Here is a 21,987-nt window from a genome sequence, read left to right as displayed (position 1 = left end):
CTCTGTGCCTCTAAAGGATTGGAGGAGTCTAGAGACAGTTCCACTCTGCCTGCAGATGGGGTTAAACGGTGTGCTAGCTAGTGCATGACTGGGGAGTCCTTACTGCATTTGCAGCCAGAGGTTACTCCAGCTGCCACAGTTGTTCACTAATTACAGGCTGTTATGCTGCCGCCTTTTCAAAGTAGCCATACTAAACGCCAAATTCCTCTGTCTTACCTGTTTTCCATGCTTACCTGGATCCCTCCTCCACTACTGGAATCTCTCTCTCTCTTTTTTTTTTTTAACCTGGATCTTCAACTCTGTTTTCTCCCTGGACTTACGTGCTTCGTCTGGAATGTTACATCTCTTCCTCTCTTTTTTTTTTTTTTTGTCCCCACATTGACTGTTTTATGGGGGTTTCTGGATACCGCGGGGCCACCTCACAGGAAGCGGTTTGCAATGAGATCATAAACATTGCTGAGAAATCTGTTCACTACTGCAGCACTGTCTCTCATCCCCTTGGCTTCCATCACAAGGTTCCCCCTTCTGACAATAAATCATCTTTAATCATTTCTCAGCAACCTCAAGCCCAGCAGCGAAGACTCACCCCTGACAGGAGTCAGCCCTCACAGGATTTGTAAGTATAGTCTGGGAAATTTGGTCCTTACGTTGTTGGTGGACTTTCTGCCTTGGAAAATGGATGGTTGGCTGATGTCACAGCTGTTTGGGGGTAGGAGAATGAGCTAATTGCTTCCCACTTCTTTGGGGATTTCTAGGGAAGGCCATATTTCCTGTCAGCCATGAAGATAGGTGCTAGGTAAATAAAAGAGATCACGGACTCCTGGGAGAGAGAGAAGGACAAAGAATTGATGACCATACCCGGGGAAATGAGGGCTGTGCTAACCACTTTCAGGATCAGTGCTATGGAGAAAGGAAGAAACAGTTGGTCTGAGCTGAAATGGGTGAATAGCATTCACTTACTCATTCATTCAAAACATTGTTTTTGGATACATCCTGGGGTTTATACACATAGGAGAAAATTCTGTTCATAGAAGAAGTAAAAGTGAGTTGAACCAAGCTCTGAGAAAAAGGTGTGGGTAGGGTTTGGAGATCCTGAAGAAGCTTGTGTGGGCAGCACATGGTTCATGACGGTGAGGTTAGAAATGAAAGTTAAGATGTTAGGGTGAGACCAGATTCTAGATTGCAGCTGAGATAGGCTTGGGTTTTATTCTGCAGGCACCAGGAAGCCGCTGATGGCTTTTAAAGTGACTTGTATGTTGATTGTGCCTATCCTAGGGAGATAACTGTGGCAGCAGATGGAGCGGGGGATTCAGAAAGGAGGGACAAAGATGTTGGTTAGGAAAAATGAAACCAGTCATTGTAGCCATAGCTAGAACAAAATGACTCTATAATACATCAGATTATCAAGAGTGTCAGGGTAACAAGAAAGAGTCAGTGAAGGAGAATAAGAAAGAGCACCAGGCACAGGCATGGGTCTAGGAATGCTCACTTTTATAGAACAGAGCTCCTAGCATCTGGCCAGCGGTGTTGCCTGCCTCTCAGAGACCAGGAGTAGGAAAGAAGAAAGGATCACTGGGCATTCTCTCTGGCGACTTGAGAAATGACCGGTGACTGTGTAACACTAGTTGGTGTTCCATTAGAAAGGACTGAAATACGTTTGATGATGCATGGGATGGGGTTGGGTGGGAGACTGTAGATCAAGGGACTTTGGAGACAAGGCAGAGTCTTAGGCATATTTGTGCTAATGGAGGAAGTGAGAAAATTGAAAGATCCATGCGAGAGCTGTGGGTGGAGGAAGAGGGCTCAGCACAGCCAGGAGAGGGGTACTTACACACTAACAGGGACAGGGCAGCAAGTAGAGACAGACTTGGGTCTGCAGCAGAGGAAGATTAAGGAGGAAGGTCTTGCAGAAACTAGGGGACAGAATATGAGACATTTTGTTGAGAGGAGGGTACCAGATCCAGCAAAGGAACTCAACTGGGGAGTTTCTGAGCTACAGGGGACCATTAGAGCTAAGTAGAACCAAGGCCACAGGGGTGCATATTCTCTCCAGTCTATCTCCACCGTTTGCATGCAGAGCATGCTCTAGCAAAGCAGTTATGGTGGAAATTAAGGGGACAGGCGAGTTCAGAAGCTAGTGAGGACATACATGTATTACACAGCCAGCTGTAGGAATCCAAGTTGGGTAGGAAATACAGAAACAGGAGGAAAGGTAGTCACTTACCAACTTGAAATCTATCTTCATCTCTTTCATTCCTCATTAGAGACCTTTCCACTGGCAGCCAGACGCTCCCACCAAAATCTCAGCACACTGGGACACATGGTGAACAGTAGCCTATATGTGGCACTCAGCACGAGCCTATTGGTGCTGGAAGCCAGTGCTGTGTGTTGTGTCTAATCCCTCGTGACTCCTTTGCAATTCACTGGCCTTGCCGGAAATGGCATTTGATTGGCTCATTTACAAAATTCTGGTGCTACCGTTTTTGCTTTAAAATGATGACTATTCTAAATCGTGACATTGGTGGTGTGCATCAGATGCCCCAGAAGCATTTGGTAAGGGAGGAAATGAAAACAAAGCTTCCCCTTGATGCTGAAGCTGACGCCAGTTTCACAATGCGCTTCACTGTTATCAGAGCACTGAACAGCACAGACCAGATGTCCTAGGCCAAAGAGCAAGTCAACAAATCCTTATCTGCAGCTTTCCTTGGGTGGAGCAGAAGCAGAAAGTTTTGGGAGTGTTCACAAAAGGGACCCCACACACCAAGACAATGGGGATGTGCTATATTAGTTAATTATTATTGTTCGGGGGGTTGATATTTTTATTAATTTATTCTCATATTTTATCCAGATCCCAGTTTTCCCTCTCTTCTCTTTTCCCAGTCCCTCTCTCTCCCCCCGGGTCCCAAAACAGGCAAAAGTGTAGGAAATAGCTGCTGTTCCCTCTCTTAGGAGTTCCACAACACATTGATCTACACAACCACAACATGTATGCAGAGGGCCTCACTTAGACCCATGCAGGCTCCCTGGCCGTTGTTTCAGTCTCAGTGAGCCCCTGTGAGGCCAGGTTTGTTGAGTCTCTGGGTTTGCTTGTGGTGTCCTTGACCCACCCAGGTCTTACTCTGTAAGCCAGGAGCTCTGTGTATAGCACAGAATGGCCTTAGACTCAATGGCTGTCTTCCTACCCCAGTTTCCTACATGCTAAGAACACAGACATAAGCCAGTCCACTTTGTTCGGAATGCACATTTTCATACATCTTTCTGCCTATGCGTATTGATCAACTGTTTTTACAATTGCCTTTTGTTCTCAACATTTATGACCAAAATTTAATAATCCTGGAACTAAATAAGTGCTTATTATCCTTAATTACCTATATTGTCCTATTATAAAAGGGGTGTGGTTAACTTTAAAGGCAATAAAGTGTATCGACGTTAAGGACAGGCCGTAGACAATAAAGGTTTCCCATGGTAATGAGAAAAAAAAACTAAATACAATTAATCATTACTTGATCATCAGAAATCCCTCCACCTCTGTTGGTCTTAATTGATTTGATGCATTTCTCCAATGCTAAACTGCTAAGGAGATAATCAATAAAATGTTTTCAACATGAACTGGGGAATATTACATCGATTTTGGGTTCTCAGTGTTGGGGTTTGTAAGTGGTCCTCAAGTCCTGTCAGCAACGGAGCCACTCACTGTCCCTCTTCCTTGTCCGTAGATGTAGCTACCAAGCGTTATATAGTTACGTGCCACAGAACGATGATGAGTTGGAACTCCGAGATGGAGATATTGTCGATGTCATGGAAAAATGTGACGACGGCTGGTTTGTTGGTAAGAGCCCCAGCACGCTTTCCTTCCTAGTAGTGCATGGGCAGAAGGACGAGGAAGGACGAGACGTGTGCAAAGCAGTCTCCCAGTCCCCAGGAATGCTGGGCCACTCATCTCAAGGTCGTATGAATGTTACTGAGTAGAACCTAGAGCCAAGATACGCCAGTCTATGACAGACCACCTCAGCATCACATTCATCACTGCTGTTAATCCTTGACCCGCCCAGGTTCAGTTTGTATTTCTGTTGTGTATTTGTCTTTAATGTTCACAGATTCCATCTTTAAAGCTCTTAAGAAACAACACACGATTTGGGTAATGGTGGTGCATGCCTTTAATCCCAGCACTTGGGAGGCGGAGCTTTGAGTTTGAGGTCAGCCTGCTCTACAGAGAGAGCTCCAGGACAGGCAGGGATATACACAGAAGTCCTGTTTCAAAAACCCACCAGAGAGCGCTAGACAGACAGACAGACACTAGGTCTCCACCACATGTGTGGATGTTCCTAAGACAGTTTTATTTATTCTAGGCTTCTAATAACTTGAAGAAAAGCTCAAATAATAAAACAAAGGAGGGTTCATCAAGGCTGGGTGGTAGAACATTTATTTAAAGCATGAGGCCTGGATTTGTCTCTGAGTACCACAGACCTCATGCACACTCAGACACACACACACACACACACACACACACACACACACACACACACACACCCCAGTGTAAGCTTTGCCTTTCTAAGAAAGGGAGAGAACAATCGATATCTAGAGATTCTGCTGCAAGCCCAATGTGCTTGGTATGCCTTCATTGACTTCTCTTACACAGACTCCTTCAAGACAAGAATTAGCGTCATTTGACAAGTTCCAAAGTGAGGGGCAGTGGGATTGGGTAACTATTCCAAAGTAACTCTGATGTCAATGTCAGACGGCCCACTACTTGCCTTCCTCTCTGTGCAGGCCATTAGTGTAGTTGGCAGTCACTGGTTCCACGTGAGCTTCAGTCTCTGTCTTCCAACCCCATTTCTTGTCTGATTTCTCTGGAAGAAACTTCCTAAAGCAGAGTTGGGACTGGAGTGGTTATAACAGTGATGTTCCACATAAACGGAAGACAGGGAGGTAGGCTATGGCCTCACCAGCCTCTTAGAAAATGCTCTGTCCTCCCAGAAGCCAGGCCTCCCTGCGGGGCTCTTTACAAAACAAAGCTGGAGTATACTGCAGTCCCATAGAAACAGTAGATGTGCCAAGTGTAAAGCTGAAAATTTTAGACAGGCCGAATTGGAAAAATAAAGAGAAACTTATTAAATTAATTCTGACGTCTTAACGAATCCACATTATTTGGATGTTATCTTTCGAGCACACAGCACTGTTATGATAGATTTTATATTGTTTTCATAGTCTTTGGAATTGGTGTGCATTCTATCTCAGTTCTCAGTCACCATGTGTGGGTGTCCTGGTAAAGAGTGAAGCTGAGGCAGGAGGATGTTATTTTCTGGCCAAGCTTGAGCTGTACAGCAAGACTTGTTTCAAGAGGAAAAAAAGAGGAGAGAAAGAGGAGAGGTTGAGAATAAGTTGGCTATTAGATTCTTCTAGGAGTGCTTCTGTCTCCAGCCTGTAGGGAAGGGACATCAGTTCTCCAGGGAAGGCAGGGGTCCTGGCTGAAGGAAATGTCTCGGGATGAGAATCTCCCTTGCACACGCCTCAGTTATTTTCTGAGGCGTCCTAGTGTAGATTTAGCGGCCCAGCATTTTTCAACAGCAAGGACAGAATGTTGGGAAGAACAATGGGACTGGAGTCAGAAGACCTGGGTTCAGATTCTGCCTCCTCTGAGCCTGGGTCCCTCCTCCTCACTGCCCATCATTTTATACCCCAAATGATATAGTTTTGCAGATCACAGTGTGAGGTTGTTACCAAGGGGGGACTATACAGAGTCTCCCGAATGTCTCTGAACTCAGTGGTATATCCCTTCTCATTCTGGGTCTGTCTCTGTTACGTTTCTTACAGGCACTTCGAGAAGGACGAGGCAGTTTGGCACTTTTCCAGGCAACTATGTAAAACCTTTATATCTATAAGAAGACTGAAAAGCACAGAGATTATTTTTTATCAGAAGATGAAGCATCATTCATGAACTGGTCTCTTTATTTAAATATCGAGTCAGTAGGAAAACGAAATCAGTTGGTAAAGAAAGAATTCAAAGAGAGGAACAGAGAAGTATGTCTAAAAACCACCGTGTATCAGGGACTGACTATCTGCTGAAGACATCTGTATTTACATGGCTGCTTCTGGGAGTTGCTCTAGCCCCTGCTGCTTATGGAATCTGATCTGGAGTAGTGTCCATGAGCAACATTAGCCAAAAAATGTGTCCGGTCTTTACCCATTCCCATTTCAAAAGGGGTCCGTTGGGGCTGGATAAGTCAGTCCCTGTCCATGTTCCACAGGTCCCAAGCCTGAGCATCATTGGCAACTCCTGCCTCTATTCCTGGCTACCCCAGAGCCTGCAGACCTCAAGGGACACTAGAGGCCGGTCTGGGTTGTTGAAGTTTTCCTTCAGACCTTGACGAGGTCCAGGTAAAGAAATGGTGCAGACCAGGTGCCCTAGCCCCCAGCTTCTGGGTGATATCACCCTTTACTGCCCTGATGTTCAGACAGAAAACTGACTGTCCTGAGCTTGGGAGCAGGTGGCCAGGTAGATCAGATGGGTTATATTTGTGTTTCCATGTGATGAAGCCACCTTGGGGCTCTGCAAGTCACTTGGAGTGTGTCCTTCCCTGGTCACTACCACTGGCTAGCCAGGGTTGGCTGTGCCTTTCTTCTTTGGTTTAGTATGGGCTTGATACACTTGAGCCCATAGGCTACAGCCTGGTCTCCAGTAGCTCTCTTAGCATTCGTAGATGCAAGCTGGCTGCAGGGCCACCATGAGTAAGACACTCCCAGACCCAGGAGGGACTCTGGGCCTCCTGTGTTGCCTGTGGAGTTTGAATGCCACCCAGAATGTTGTCTTCTCTTGTCCTTCCCCTGCTTCCTCTCCACCCCAGGCCTGGGAGTCCTGGTGCACATAGTGAGGCCTCCATTCAGAACTCAAGTATTACACACCGGCCTGGGTATGAGGCAGCAATTCTCCTCCTGGTGGTAGCCGTAAGTCTGTCCTCTGTGAGCCCTGGTTGTGAGGAGGGGACCCTTTGACACCTGGGTCACCACTCTGATTTCTCTGTTAGATCCCTAGTTGACACAAAGATAAGTGTGGCCTCTTCCCAAAGCTGAGCCTGCCAGGGCCTCAGCTGAGTGGACAACACAGGAGAAGAAGCCCAATCTAGAGAGACTGTGATACGTGCAGAGGGTGTGAGGAAGGGATGTTTTTCTCCTGAGGGGACACTAGAAAGCGGTCAGGTTTTCCGCTCCCATAGCTCACTTCTAAACAACTGGGATGCTGGGAGAACCCTTGTCTGAGGGTAGTTTGTGTCTGGAAATACTGAGAATTTTTTTCCAGACCCATAAATACATGTACAAGGTCACAAATACCAGATTGTGGGTGATGGGGTATACACTGGAACCCTGACTCTCTGCATGTAGTTCAGAGTCACCCTAAGCACTATCCCAAAGTCTGGAGTCTTCACAAGTCGGCAACATTTGTCTTCAGTGACCACCTACTGCCGTAGATATAGCATGGGACCCTAATTTCCCACCTCCGCCATCACCCGTCAGCCATAATTCTCTGAGGAGGTTCTTTTCCTCGGGAAAGAAACCGCCACGCATTGATTCGCACTGAAATGTAAATGGTGATGGGGAAATAAATGTGTTGCCTCTTCCGGAAGACAAGACTTTAACTGAGACAGAGCAGAGCCTTTAGTCCCAAGGGAAAATGGAATGGAACTGAAGGGGTAGAAGCTGCCTGGACAGAAAGACCTATTGCTTTGCAAGCTCAGTTTCCTCAGCCAACTGCACTGCTTTCTTTGTTTTACTTTGCCCCTCTCGAAGGGGACATAGGAAAAGTAAATTACAATGCACATGTCCTTTTACTCACTCGGGATGCAGTTGCTCTCTCTCCTAGATGCCAACCATGACTAGCGTGATTGTATCTAAATTTCCTGAGGGGCGTTTTTTTTGTTTTGATGAAGTAGGTAATGTTAAACACCCCTTTAAATACAGCTAGAAAATAAAACCATTTTATAAAAGCCACCCTTGCATCCCCTGCGAGCCTCCCACAGAGCATTTTTCCAAATCCAGGTATACCCACCATCTTTAGTCAGATCTCTCCCGCTTCCGACGTATGAAAAAAAAAAAAAAAAAAAAAAAAAAAAGAACCAGGAGAGCGGAGGTTCCCAACTACTCTTTTGTCTTCAGACATTTAGTAATATAAAATACCTATTTTTATGCTGAAATGTTTATACAGGTTTATTAACAGCAAGCGCAACTAACTGGCGGCGTGCCGTGCAACCCATTTTGATATATTAGCCGTGCTTCCAGGTAAAGGCAAGCCCCCAGCTACTCACCTTTTGCAGTCTCTCTCTGGAATCAGTAAAAAGAAAAGAAAAAAAAAATCACGTTTGAGAAGTGGGACTGTAAATATGTAATGTATGTTTAACTTTGTGGAGCCCATGTACCTACCTTGTATAGAAGAAATAATTTTTAAAAGTTGAGCAGAAAGGGAGTAAAATGAAGTCACAAAGGGTCCCCCTCCCCCCCAACACGTTTATTTAAATGAAGGAATTTCGAATAATTCACCTGCAGACCTTTAGCACAAAAATAGTCCTGGGAAATTGTTAACATATTCACTCATTCTCTGGGGAAGAGAAGACAGCTATCATATCATATTTGCAGTTTTACGTTTGCAGTCCTATTTATCTGCAGTAGTATTAAGTCACATTGCTGGAATAGGTTACTACCAAAAAAGAAGACATTATTGAGAGAAAAAAACAAAACCGATCTATGTAACCTATTAGAGTATTGCATTTAAATTGCACACCAAGCACGTGTACTACGCAGACACAGGTTTTTCTGTTCATTTATTGTTTTTCCTTACTGCCGTGGATTGATTTGATAGACATGTTGAATTACTACTTCGCTGTACATATTATTTAATAAACTTTATTCGGAATTGCGTGGCACCTTCGTGTTTTCGCCCTTCATTGGTTGGTTCTTCCCGTGAGGCCCCGCCCCTGCTCCAGCTCTCTTTGTTCTCAGTCAGTGGCTGCCGGGTTTCCTCCTTCAGTTTTCTCAGTGGCATAGCCTGTGTTCTTCGGTCAGTTGGTTAAAGTATGTTAATTGTTCTGATAACAAGAATAATGATTCTGTGTCTTCAAGAGCCAAAGCGAAACATTGTGAAGTATATATAAGTTTCAGTCTGCTCCTCAAAGCGTGGGAAAACACAGTGTTTAGTATTTGAAAGATCAAGAGGGACTGTGTGTTTTCTGCTATGGCGAAGTGCTTGGTTTTTCTCCCCACATCAAGTATATCAGAACACTCAGCTCACATCCCAGTCCTTGCCCCTCCTCCACCACCTCCCCTATAGCCATTCTGTAGCTGTGAGCTACATCTCATTCCAGTGGAGTCTGCTGTGTGTATGCATGGGGTCCTCTCCCTTGGCCTGCCCTCCTCCAAATAGTAGTTTGCACTAGGCAGTGACCTGGGGCCTCAGACAGGCTGGGAGAGGGTTGCTTTCCAGAGCCTGTCATTCTCCATCTTGGGGAGTTCACAGACCTGCTAACCTTCCTCTGTGCCTCCATCCTGCCCAAATCCACCGTCTGGTTTTCAAACTTCACTTAGAACCCAACCACTTGTATTTTCGTAACCTTTTTTTTTTTTTTTTTTCTTGCCCAGATCACTGCAGTAACTGTAGCTGGCCTGGTGGTTTCTCTCTTGCCTACTCTCCCCCAGCCGTGGCAGAGCAACCAAAGGGATCGTATACTCTCTTGGTTGTGGACTGAGACCAGAAGCTCGGCCCTTCCTCTGCCTCACCCATGGTCTCATGTGGTGGCTAGTTCTCGCCCCAGAAGAGGGTCTGAACATCATCCAGCACCTTCAGCCTTAGATCTCCATGCTCAGCAGTCCTCGTGCTTGGAAGACCCTTTCCCCAAAAGGGGCTGGCTTCCTTCCTTCCTCTCTTCCTTTGCTCCTTCATTCTGCTCTGTGCAAGGCTTTCTTTGGTCACCTTTTATATAGGATGGGACTGCTGCCCTGACTCTGGCATTCTGTTTTCTTCTCTCAGTGAAATGAATGCATGTTTGTGTCTCTGTGCATACTAAGCATACATGGCTTCATGCAGTCTTGTGTTTTCTTTAATAGGGTTTAGATATAGCTCCAAAATATATATTTCTCAATGGATGATGCAAGTGTGTGATTCTTGCCAGCTTTTTACCAGAGGGAACGAACGATGCTGTTTTGAATAGACCTGTTGGTCCTAAGAAGGAACATTTCAGACCTTTGGAGAATGTCATGTTGCTTCCCTAAGGTACCACCTTATAGCCCTGCCAAGTCCAAGAGAGTGTCCTTCCACTTTCCAGCTAAATGGCTGCCAGCCCGTCCCCCACGCCCCCATGCTGTTGCTTTGCATTGGCCGATTCCTTACGCTCTTTCTGGATCTTCACTGTGATCTACCGCCCTTTGTTGCTTTCTCTCAGCACGTTCTGCTCCAGGGATTGATTCTTCACCACACAGTTATGGTCTAGAAAGTCACTCCTTTGAAGGCTCCTTGAGTGAGAAACCCAACACTCTTGGCTTGTGTGCAGACATACCAAAAAAGAGTTGGACGTAGCCTCTGGCAGGAGCAAATCCAGGAACTCAAACCGTCTCTGCTGTATTTATCTTATTCTTGGCCCTGTGGTCTTGCTTGACTACATTTCTGACTACTGGGTAGAGCCTTTGGGTGGGGGCCGCTCCAACTTCATTTCTAGTTTTCCTTCCAACGCTAGATGCAGTGGGGCTTCTATCTGGTTTCCTTTGTAAACAATTCCACACTCTGATAGGCTCCTCCTGGATTTATTCACTACATAGAGAGGATAGGATGACCTTAAACTTCTAATCCTTCCAGAGTCGGAATGCCGAGAGTACACTTGTATGCTACCGTGCCTCGTTTATGCTATGCTGGGGATGGAACTCTGAGAACTTTATGCACGCTAAAGCTAGCACTCTACCAACTAAGCTACACCCCTCGCCTGCCACCTGGATTATTTTTCTCTGAAATAGCCACTTTGACAACAACAACAACAAAAAAAATACCAAAAAATGATTGGCAGCCCCGCTGAAACCTGTAAAAGAGACGTGACAGGCCAGACTGGTGTATGGCATAAAGAACCCACTTTAACCCCAGCACTCAAGAAGCAGATCTCTGTGAGTTTAAAGCTAGCTTGATCTACATAATGACTTCTAGGACAGCCAGGGCTACAGAGCAGACCACCCTGTCTCAAAACAACAACCAAAAAGTAGGGATGGGGAATTGAATATCAATGGGCCCTTGAGTATGTGGGACAGGGTAAGTCCTGCATGAGTGTTTTGTTGACAGCACAGCTATGAAGGAACCCAATGCCTCAGACACATGGCCACCTTCTGGTCCAGGTACAGATGTTGACTCTGTGTGTGTGTGTGTGTGTGTGTGTGTGTGTGTGTGTGTGTGTGTGTGTACATAAAAGTATCAACTACAGCTTCCTCATCCCTGATGAATGCAGTCTGGGACTTCATCCCTACAGAGACCCCCATCCTGAGATTAGTTAACCGACTCCTGATTTGTGCAGTATGTAATAAAAATGCTGAGTTTCCAGGCTACTGCTGGCGTGTTTCCATCAGTGCACAGGTCCCACCCGATCCTGGCTTTGCTGTGCATGTGTCTTTCTGTTCATCATTCCCATCATTACCCCATGTAGGTCAGTCCCTATATCATGGAGTTCATGGCACCTAGCCTTGGAGAATCATTTAGCAGTCTTTGGAAAATGAAACCCTACTATCCTGTCCCAGTGACGGCTGGGACAGTGCTGCTGGGAGGAAACAATATCCTGAAGTGCTTTGATCCAGACCTTGAGAGGACCTCAGCGGAGGATGACATCTATCCAGTGCATGAAGCCATCGTGACCGTGAAGGCATAGCACCAATGCACCACATGCTAAAAATAAACGGGCTCTCCAGAAGGGAGCTAGAAATGGGTTTATTTGCCAAGTCTTAGCACGGAGAAGCCAACGACTTTCAAGACAAATGAAAGACAGTTAACTGCTTGATTCAGGTCATTCGTAAAATGAATTGGTGAGAAAATGGCTTGGACTGGAAGGAGACATTCCATACTGTCGGTGTTTTTTTACCTATATTCACATGCCTGTGATAGTTTGATTTATGAGTTAGATGCAGTGAGTGTTAGTAGTGGCTGGTACAGACAGAAGTACAGGTCGAGGCAGGAAAATTGTGATTTCAAGACCAGCTGTGGCTATATAGCAATGCCCTGTCTCAAAACTAAAGTTATAGAAGAGTGTGGTCTCAGAATGTCTTCTGTTCCACTTGCCTTTCTTAGCCAGAAGCAGCTAGAACAGTGGAAAGGGCAACCCCAGAAAACAGAGTGGCCACTGTATTACAAATGATTTTAAGAGAAACTGAGAAGAGGTAGAAAGGATGACAAGCAGACCTGAATGGCTACGCAGCACATGGTGAGTCCCTTGTGACGCACATCTGCTTTTCCAAGACCCTGGCAGATGTCATCAGATCCAAAAACGTGAGTAGGTTCAGATAGTTCATTTGTCTCCAAAATAGTCAGGCAGATCTGTGGAATGGAGGAGATCAAGAATCAGCTCCGGGGCTGGAGATGGCTCAGTGGTTAAGTCTCCCAAAGTTCAAATCCCAGACACATGGTGGCTCAGATCTGTAATGGGATCTGATGCCCTCTTCTGGTGTGTCTGAAGAGAGTCAAGAATCATAATAAATAAATCTTTAAAAAAAAAAAAAAAAAGAATCAGCTCCAAATAGCACTATAAAGTGTGTAACTTGATGACCTGGAAGCCTAATCTGTGGTCCCCGTAAGCCCTTGTCTTAGCTTCGTTTCCTGTTGCTTACAGGAAACAATACAGTCCATCCCGGTAATCTATAAAGCAGAGGACAGCCCTGAGTTCAAGACCAGCTTGGGGCATGTAGTGAGTCCCTGCCCATTCTAGGATAGAGACTGAAACACTGAATAAAATAAAATAAAACAAAGCAAAATAAGAAGGTAAGCCAAGAGTGGTAGCATTCACCTCTAATCACTGCATGGAGGAAGTGAAAACAAGAGGATCAGGAGTTCAGGGCAAGCCTGGGGCACGTGAGACCGTGTCAACAAAACAAACATACCCAAGACAGAGCAAAGCAAAATGTAAACAATAGTGAGTTTGAGACAAACCAAGACTATATAAATAAGAGACTCGTATTAAAAAAATAAATAAAGATTAAAGAAGACACAGTTGTTAGTTGACATTCTAAGGAGCTAATGGGGGGTGTATGTAACTTATCACAATTATGCTGCAGCTTCTATTTGTGTCTTACACAGATGTGATGCCTGTAGGCAGGCAGTGATTTTTGATTGATGACTGTGTCATGAGCTCCTTTTGTCACTATTCAATGACTGACCTCTGTATCACAAGGTTGATGACTAATATTCCTTGGAATTAATGAGCTGTGGACTATTTAGTGATTTTCTACTGTTGATATGCTGTGTTTTACAATATTTTATAATCATGGTGAACTGTGTGATAAATACCTTTGACATGCTGTTAGTGTCCGAATGGCTACATTTTTCTAAATTTTTAGAAATTGAATTGCTAGATCAAAGGCTAAGGCCTTTGAAGGCAGGGATTTTGAAGCAAACACACTGGCTGCTCAGTCAACAGGGGACCTGTCAGTCAATAGGGGACCTGTCAGTCAATAGGGGACCTGTCAGTCAATAGGGGACCTGTCAGTCAACAGGGACCTGTCAGTTCCTCAGAATTACCTTTGGCCTCCCTCTTGCTCATTGTAAGGACTCATGACCTGCTTCAAGTGACTACACCCTCTGGAATAGCGTTTGATAAAATGATTCCAACCTACAAAATGGCTGTACATTTAGAGAAGCGCACTCCTCCCTCACCTTTAGCTGGGAATCTACTTGTAACTGAATGGGCTTGGGTGCTGTTTCGAGAATTCCAAGGTATCAAGGAAGAAGTTCAAGAGTCACAGATTGGCCCATGGGGTAGATTGGGGATGAAGGGGAAGGATGGAGGGCTCACAGTAGACACTGAACTAAAAAGTAGATATAGAACTAAAAGGACATGTAGGAGATTAAAGAGGAAGAAAGACAGATGATGGGCTGGAGAGATGGCTCAGTGCTGAAGAGCACTGACTGCTCTTCCAGAGGTCCTGAGTTCAATTCCCAGCAACCACATGATGGCTCACAACCATCTGTAATGAGATCCGATGCCCTCTTCTAGTATGTCTGAAGACAGCAACAGTGTACTCATCATATAAATAAAACTTAAAAAAAAAAAAAGACAGATGAGACAAGGGGAAAGACTCTGGGGACATAGAATAGAGCTTTCAAGGCAGTCACATTAAGATATGTGATAGACAGGAAGTTAAGCTCCAACACAGAGGCATTAAAGGGTCAATTCAGAGCAAGGTCAGGCTAGAGAGGGAAGAGTAACAATGGTGCCCTGTTTGTCTAGGATCAATGAAGTCCCCTGGACAATTACGGTGACCTTGCATGACCCTGTAGACATAGCTTGGGCCTCCTTTTTACTTAAAGGGTAAAGCCAAAAATGAAAAGAAACAACTTCCCCTCCAAATCTGTGTTTGACCCTGTCTCTATCTCCGTAGCTATGACCTCATCTCCCTGCTTCCTTTTATAGGAAAACTTCTCAAAAGAGCAGACCATGCTTGCTATCTACAATTCTTCCTTCTCATTCCCTCTTGAGCTCGGTGCAGTCAGGATTCTCTTCAAGATCCCAGTGACTGTCATAGCATTAAGTCTCGTGGTTACATCTGTCTTTGGGCAACACTGAACACAGTATGGTTCCTTCCTCATCCTGGCATGCTCTTCACTGACTTCCAGGAAGTCACTCTCCTAGTCCTTACTCTACCTCCTTGGTTCCTTTGTTCCCTGCTCATTTCCCACACCCACTGTCTGCAGCTTTTCTCCACTCCCAGGAGCCCTTCTCATCTGTGGTCTTTTAATCTCTCCTACATGCTGGTCCTTTGCCCAGACTTCTGTCTTGGAGCATAGACTCCTACCAAAACTGCTTGCTCCACATCTCAACTGAAGGATTTAATGAGTGTCTGAGATTTCAACACCTCTGCAACTAAATTCCCCTAAGAATATACATTTTCAAAAGCTGCATCTGTCCCACCCACCCACGCTTTCAGTTAATGGCAATTCTGTCCTGTAGCCAAAGAGACTCAGTCATGCCAAGGACCAGCTTCGAAGCTAATAGCCTTTGTTCTGCTCAAGACAGCTTTCCAGAGTGTTGTTCTCTCTCTCCCTCTCCCTCTCCCCCCCCTCTCTCTTTCTCTCTCTCTCTCACTGTCTCTCTGTTTCTCTCTCACTGTCTCTCTGTCTCTGTCTCTGTGTGTGTGTGTGTGTTCTGCTAGAGACCGCTTTCTCTTGCTATTCTAAAAACTTTCTGCAGATCTCTTGCAGATCAAAATCCCAGTCTTTTATTTACATATCAACTCGATCATTACCCAGGTTCCCTTTTGATTATCTCATGAATCACCATCCCAAGACCTCACCACTTTATGTGTAGAAGGAGACAGCAAGCACTTTTTTTTTTTTTAACGCTGCAAAAGAATTCAGAGATCTGCCTGCCTTTGTTAAGCACAGACAATATGCTAGCTGGGTGGGACCCTGCCCTGAAATTACCTTGCCTGGGCCTGGACTTAAACTCCCTCTGTCCCAGGCTGACGTTGAACTCAGGAATCTGCCTGTCTTTGTAAAGCACAAGCAAAAGACTGAGCTAGGTGGGATCATGCCCTCTGATCACCATTCCCTAAATCTCTTCATCTCCTTCTTTGGTATCTTTCAGACAAGCTGGCTCATAGTACAGCTGCATCTTCTTTTAGATCTGTGAAATTCCTTATACAATTCATATTGCATCCTTATATTTTGCATAGAAATTGTATATGTATGAACTCATGTTTACAGAGTTCTTTCCCACAGCCTTAAGGGCTGTCCTAAAGGTCTCAGTGTTTACCTTTTGCTGAGACATTAGCCACACCCTCACCTCCTAGGTTTGTACTATCTCTGATTATCGTGGAGGGATTAATCTTGACAGAGAGGACATTCCTCAAAGGAAGAACATGAAAATATGTACATTATTATACAAAGAAGTCTTATGCCTACAACAAGCATCAATACGCACAGAGGTTCATGCTCTGCTGGCTCTATTCCAAGGGCAGGAAGCATGTCATACTCTCCTGGAAATGGCCAAGCCAGACTTAGTGGAATCATCTCTGATAGGTCTGTTGTGCTTTACTTCCTATCCATCAGCAAGTGCTTTAAAATAAAGGCAGAATCTAGGCACTAATGTCCCTGTCCCTACCCTGGATCCAAGTCAATGATGGCCTTTCACCTCGGTTATTCTGACACAATGATTCTCAACCTCCCTAACACAATGACCCTTTAATATAGTTCATTATGTTGTGGTGAACCCCGGACCATAAAATTATTTTTGTAACTTTGATTTTAATTTCTTAATCACAATGTAAATATCTGTGTTTTCAAATGGTCTTAGGCAACCCTTCCAAGGGGTTGCAACCCATGGGTTGAGAACCACTGCTCTAACAGCTCACCCACAGATCCCCAGCTTTGGTGTCTTGCCTTCTCATCCATCTGTTTTCTTTTTTTGGTTTTGCATTTGCATATGTGTATGTGCAAGTGCATGTGTGTATGCATATGTATGGAGTTCAAGGCAAGTTCAGGTGTCCTTCCTCAGGAGCTATCTACCTTGGTTTTTGAGACAGGGTCTCTTACTTGAGTAGGCTAGGCTGACCTTCAAGTGAGACAATGACCCACCTGTCTCCATCTATCCAGCTCTGGGATTAAAAGCATATGCCACGGCACCTGGCTTTTACACATGGATTCTGGGGACAGAATTCAAGTCTTCATGCTTGCAAGTCAGTTACTCTATTAACGGAGCTACCTGAGCCTTTCCATCTGTTTCCAATACAGTAACCAGGATGTGTGAAAATACACCCTGTGTTATTAATCCTCTATACTCAGCCCTCAGGGCACCCCTCTTGCTCCAGGTTTTCAGATACTTGTCCAGCTGGGCTGTTGTCTTCTCTAACTTCAGCTTCCTCTTCTTTCTCCCTTACTCAGCCTGAACTCACTGGCCTCCTTGTTGGTTACCAGGCCAATCCTGTTCTCTCCTTTAACCTTTAACTCACTATCTGCCTCACCTGGAATGCTCTCTCTCCAGATAGCTGGATGGACTCCCCCACTCAGCTTCCTTAGGCCTTCACTCAAATCAGTCTTCTGGAGATGGCTTTTCTCATCACTTGCGCTGACATTTGCAGCCCTGTTGCATTTAGCAAAGTCCTAAACTTAGAAATTTAGGGAGCTATGGAACACAGCACCATTGGTCATAACATAGCCTCTTTTTTCTTTTTACAAGAATTTATTTCTTTTTATCTTATGTGCATTGATGGTTTGCCTGCATGTATATCTGTGAAAGTGCCAGACCCCCAGGAATTGGAGGTACAGAGTTATGAGCTGCCATGTGGGTGCTGGGAATTGAACCCAGGTCCTCTGGAAAAAACAGTCAGTGCACTTAACTGTTAGCTATTCTCCAGCCCCATGTCTTGTTCTTTCTTTCTTTCTTTCTTTCTTTCTTTCTTTCTTTCTTTCTTTCTTTCTTTCTTCCTTCCTTCCTTCCTTCCTTTCTTTCTTTCATTTGTTTCTTTCTTTCTCTTTCTCTCTCTCTTACTTTCTTTCCTTTTAAAAATTTATTTGTAAATAAATCCAAGATTACAGAAAAGCTGTAAGAAGAAAATATGTCTATATATCCTTCAGGTGAGCTCACCATTTGCATGTTATTTTTCTCATTGCTATCACTAGAGGCAAAAGTGATTGGAGGAAGAAGAGTGTATTTTTGACCGATCAGAGTAAGACAGCCCATCGTGGTGGGGAAGGCAAGACAGCAGGAGTATGAGTGGCTGCTCACACCATGTCTGGTCAGGAAGCAGAGAGAGATAAGTGATGGTGCTCACCTGGCTTCTCACCCCCACTTCCCCTTTACTGAGCCCTAGATCCTAACCCATGGGATGGAGCACCCATTTGAAGTAGATCTTTAGAGGTACTCTCACAGACAAATCTAGAGGTGTGTCTCTTACTGATTCCAAATCCAGTGCACAGCTAAGATTATCCCTCACAATACTGTTAATGGGGGTTGGGGATTTAGCTCAGTGGTAGAGCGCTTGCCTAGGAAGCGCAAAGCCCTGGGTTCGGTCCCCAGCTCCGAAAAAAAGAACCAAAAAAAAAAAAAAAATACTGTTAATGAATTGCCTCATTTTTTCTTTGTCTCCCAATCCCAACTCAACATATATACTCATATACACATGTTTTTTCCTCTTAACTATTTGAGAATATGTTATATATCTTGAATCCCTTTATCCCTAACTATGCCAGTATGTATTTCCTAAGGCTTAGGAATATTCTTTTATCATGACCACAGTCCTATACCAACCAACAAGTTAAATATTAACACGATATCTTACTCTACCAGATGTACCTGATTTTGTGTATTAATTCAATACACAAAATAACAGTTTTCACATTCAGTACAAGACAACGCATTGGCTATCACATGTGGGCTGTCTCTACTCTCTTTAATCTTAATATTTCTGCAGTCTTCTTTGTTTTATGACATTGCTGTTTTGAAGTTCATAGTCATTCCCGCTCCTGTCTTGGTTTGATACGCAGAACTCGTTAAAACAAACAAATAAAAACAAAACAAAACAAATGAGACTCTCTCAGTAAATAGCTAGCTGCTGACAGAGACAGAAAAGAAATAGTCTAGACAGTATCAAAGTTTTCTCTTCCTCTTCCTCCTCTTCTTCTCCCTCCTCTTAAAAAAAAAAGAAAAAGCTCTCATGTATCTCCTGTATTCCAGGCTGACCATTCTTTTGCTTCCACATCCCAAGGTTTAGAATCAGAAGCTCCTGCTACTGTGCCTGGAACAGTTCTCAGGGAGCTAATGTTTAGCCAAGGTTATGACTATCTTCATAATTCTTTCCTGATCTTGCTTTTTTTTTTTTTTTTCTGTCCTCTTTATCTTTAGACCTCTGTCTGAGTCCTCTCTTCCTACATTCTGGGCTTCATAAGTCATCATAGCCAATAGGTAGGTGTTAAATTTAGTCAGCCAGTGGTTAGAGCGCTTGCCTGGTGGGTTCATCTCCGAAAAAAAAGAACCAAAAAAAAAAAAAAAAAAAAAAGGCCTGGCCTGAGGACAAGAGCAGATGATCTATGAGTATATTGTTCAATAGATTTGGCTGAGCCTCCTCTCCTTTCTGGAATGTGGAAACAGACCTCAGTACCTGGAGTCAGCATGATCCCTATCAGTTGGCCTCTGACTCTAATCCCCCTGAGCTGCAGTGCTGATGTTACCCAAGGAATGGCCAGAGACACAAAAGAACAGAGTTTTGGAAGTAACAGAATTCCAAAGCCCACAGAAAGTAGGTAGGTCGCAGCAGAGGGGAAACCACCCTCTAGCAACCCTGACCTCATGGAAACTGCCCTAGTGTCCTCTGTCTGTCCTCAAACGATATAAATAGTCAGCTTCTGTATCAGCTGTGGCCAGAGCAGGCCAGCAGCACAGGCCAACACTGAGAGGAAATGAAGTTGGCTGGGAAAGGATGGATTCACAAAGAGTGGCTGGGTGGAATGAGAAGGGGGGAAAAGTCATTGCCTGGTCCCACCGTATGGCCCTTTGGCTCCCTGGCACTCAGAGCCCACCTACCAAAATCTCTAACCTGCTCCTTACCCAATACTGCTATTCTGGTAACCCCTCCCCACCCCCATTAAGGCCTTGCTCATTCTATCTGTTGTCTAGACTGGCCTCTTTTTTTGCTATTTTAAGAGATTAAAAAAATTAATTTTAGATTTATTTTTATTGTAGGGGCATGTGTGTGCTTTGTTTACATGTCTGTCTGGTGTTGACAAAGGCCAGGAGAGGTTACTGGATCTCCTGGAACTGGAGTTACAGATGACTGTGAGCTGCCTTGTGGGTGCTGGGAGTTAAACACCTCTGGAAGAGCAAATGCTCTTAGGCACTAAGTCCTCTCTTAAGCTCCCCATGCTTTTGCTCGTACTTAAAAACTTTATACATTTACACAGCGTATTTTGATTATATCCATGTTTCGCTCCCCCTCTAGGTCCTCCCAGACACACCACAAGCCACATCCCTCTCCAACAGCCTGGTTTTTTGTTGTTTTGTTTATTTTATTTTTTTTTTTAATTACTCACTGATTCTAGTGGTAGGGCTATCAATCGGAACATGGAGAACCTACCAGGGGACACTTCGCTATCCCAACCACCTTCAAAATGCACAGTTCCTCAGTTAGGGGTGTGGCTTGCTGAGCTCCTCCCCCATCTATGCGGTGAGGGGGGGTTGAGCTTGTACAGGCCTCTGTGAGTTCATGAGTTCAACTGCTCCTGTAATGACTCTGCCAGTGGGACAGGAAGATCTGGCCGTTTTCCCCTCTGTGACAGGAGGACTTGAAGGGTTTTCTAGGACTCTGGTAATTCTGAGTACCTATCCCTTCCTCCGGATTCTATAGCCCTGCTCCTCTGCTTCTCTATTCCTTGGGCTCTAACCTTGGTGAAGTCTATTAGCATACGCAAAGTGTCCCCACACACTCTAGCACAAGAACATGGTTTAATAAATGAGGAACTGCATTATTTGAGTATTGAGTTAGGGCCTGACCCCAAGCACCATCTCTTCCATGGAGAGGCTATCAATGTATGGCTCTGTGTGTGATGACATCTCACATTTAGACTTCTGGAGTGTCTCTAGATAAGATGTGTGTGTGTGTGTGTGTGTGTGTGTGTGTGTGTGTGTGTGTGGCCCACAGCCATTTTTATACAAGTTAGGAAAAATTGAAAAATGTGGTTCTATTGTTAACTGTGTTTTGTTTTGTTTTGTTTTTTGTTTTATGCTTAATTTTTGAGACAGGGTCTTATGTAGGCTAGGCTAAAGCTGATCCTCTTGCTGTCAATCCCTTACCCCCACCAGCTAGGATTACAGGTTTGTACCACCTATACAATATTAATGTACAATATTGTACATTTTTAATGTTACTGGACAATATTAATGTGACCTTTTCTTAAAGTCTTTATGGTCTCTCCCTCCCTTCCTTTTTTTCCTTCCTGCTTTCTTTTTGGTACACGCCTTTCTCAGCCTCAGAAAGCAGTACCACTTCTCCAGGTGTGATGATAACCAAAAGACCAGTGGGCCACCCACTGGGGGCCCCTGGGGCTGACTGCTCAATTCTTCCTCTTCTATGCATTGGCAGGCCTCTGATCTGCCAACTCATAGGTTCATACCCTCCCCAGTCCGGAAGGTACACCAGCCAGGTCAGCTTCTCTGGTGTCCTTATGGCTAGAGGTGCCACGGAGCACGCTCTACGCTACTGAAATCTGAGAGGCACCTCATACTGAGCTGCCACTTCAAAGTTCCCTCCTAGGAAGAACAGGAAGTAGAAGAAAAGTCTGTCTGCCAAGCTTGTCTGCAGCGGTGTTAGAGGACTAGTAGAGCGCGGGGCATCCGCAAGGGACACGCAAACCTAAGAGCAGAGCTGACTTGAACGGGTTAGGATCTGTGGGCAAACTGTGTTTGTTTTGCAAGGCACAGAGTTTACGTTTACATTTCGGTTCTTTTCACGGAAGAGTTGCAAGTCCCTGAGATGTCATTTGACCAGGTTCCTAGGCAGGTAGTGGCACTTGTACCCGGCACCCAGGGACTCTGAGTCCAGAGTTTTCATGAATCCTGTCGCTGTCCGGATGACTCCAGCCTCGATTAGGTCTTAGTGGACTCTAGGTCTAGCTCCTCCCACTCCTTGACTGGAAGAACTCAGCCTGGCGGGAGGAGATCCGGTAAAAGCCTCAGAGCTCCGGAGCTAGTCCTGGTTTGGTCACAACCAGCGTGGCCTTAGCCAAGTTCCATGGGCAAGTCCAGAACTTGTGTAAAGTAAGTGACAATACGT

The 21,987-nt window shown here is 44.8% G+C and overlaps 1 protein-coding gene across 34 annotated transcripts in view; it reads left to right on the top strand.

The window, feature by feature from the left end:
* Window positions 1-8,919, top strand: part of Sorbs1 (sorbin and SH3 domain containing 1) — a 115,599-nt gene extending 106,680 nt beyond the window's left edge. For 18 of the 34 annotated variants that reach the window (XM_032891916.1, XM_032891914.1, XM_032891907.1 and 15 more), the window contains 3 exons: window positions 426-616; window positions 3,717-3,829; window positions 5,815-8,919. In XM_032891916.1, coding sequence (XP_032747807.1) covers window positions 426-616; window positions 3,717-3,829; window positions 5,815-5,882 — 372 coding nt within the window. In that variant the 3' untranslated portion in view covers window positions 5,883-8,919. The remainder of the gene's footprint in view (window positions 1-425; window positions 617-3,716; window positions 3,830-5,814) is intronic. The other 16 variants (XM_032891930.1, XM_032891929.1, XM_032891932.1 and 13 more) reach the window with 1 other exon arrangement.
* Window positions 8,920-21,987: the final 13,068 nt, after the last annotated feature.

Source organism: Rattus rattus, chromosome 2 (assembly GCF_011064425.1).
Source record: "Rattus rattus isolate New Zealand chromosome 2, Rrattus_CSIRO_v1, whole genome shotgun sequence".
NCBI lineage: Eukaryota > Metazoa > Chordata > Mammalia > Rodentia > Muridae > Rattus > Rattus rattus.
This window is presented reverse-complemented; position numbering and strand designations above follow the sequence as displayed.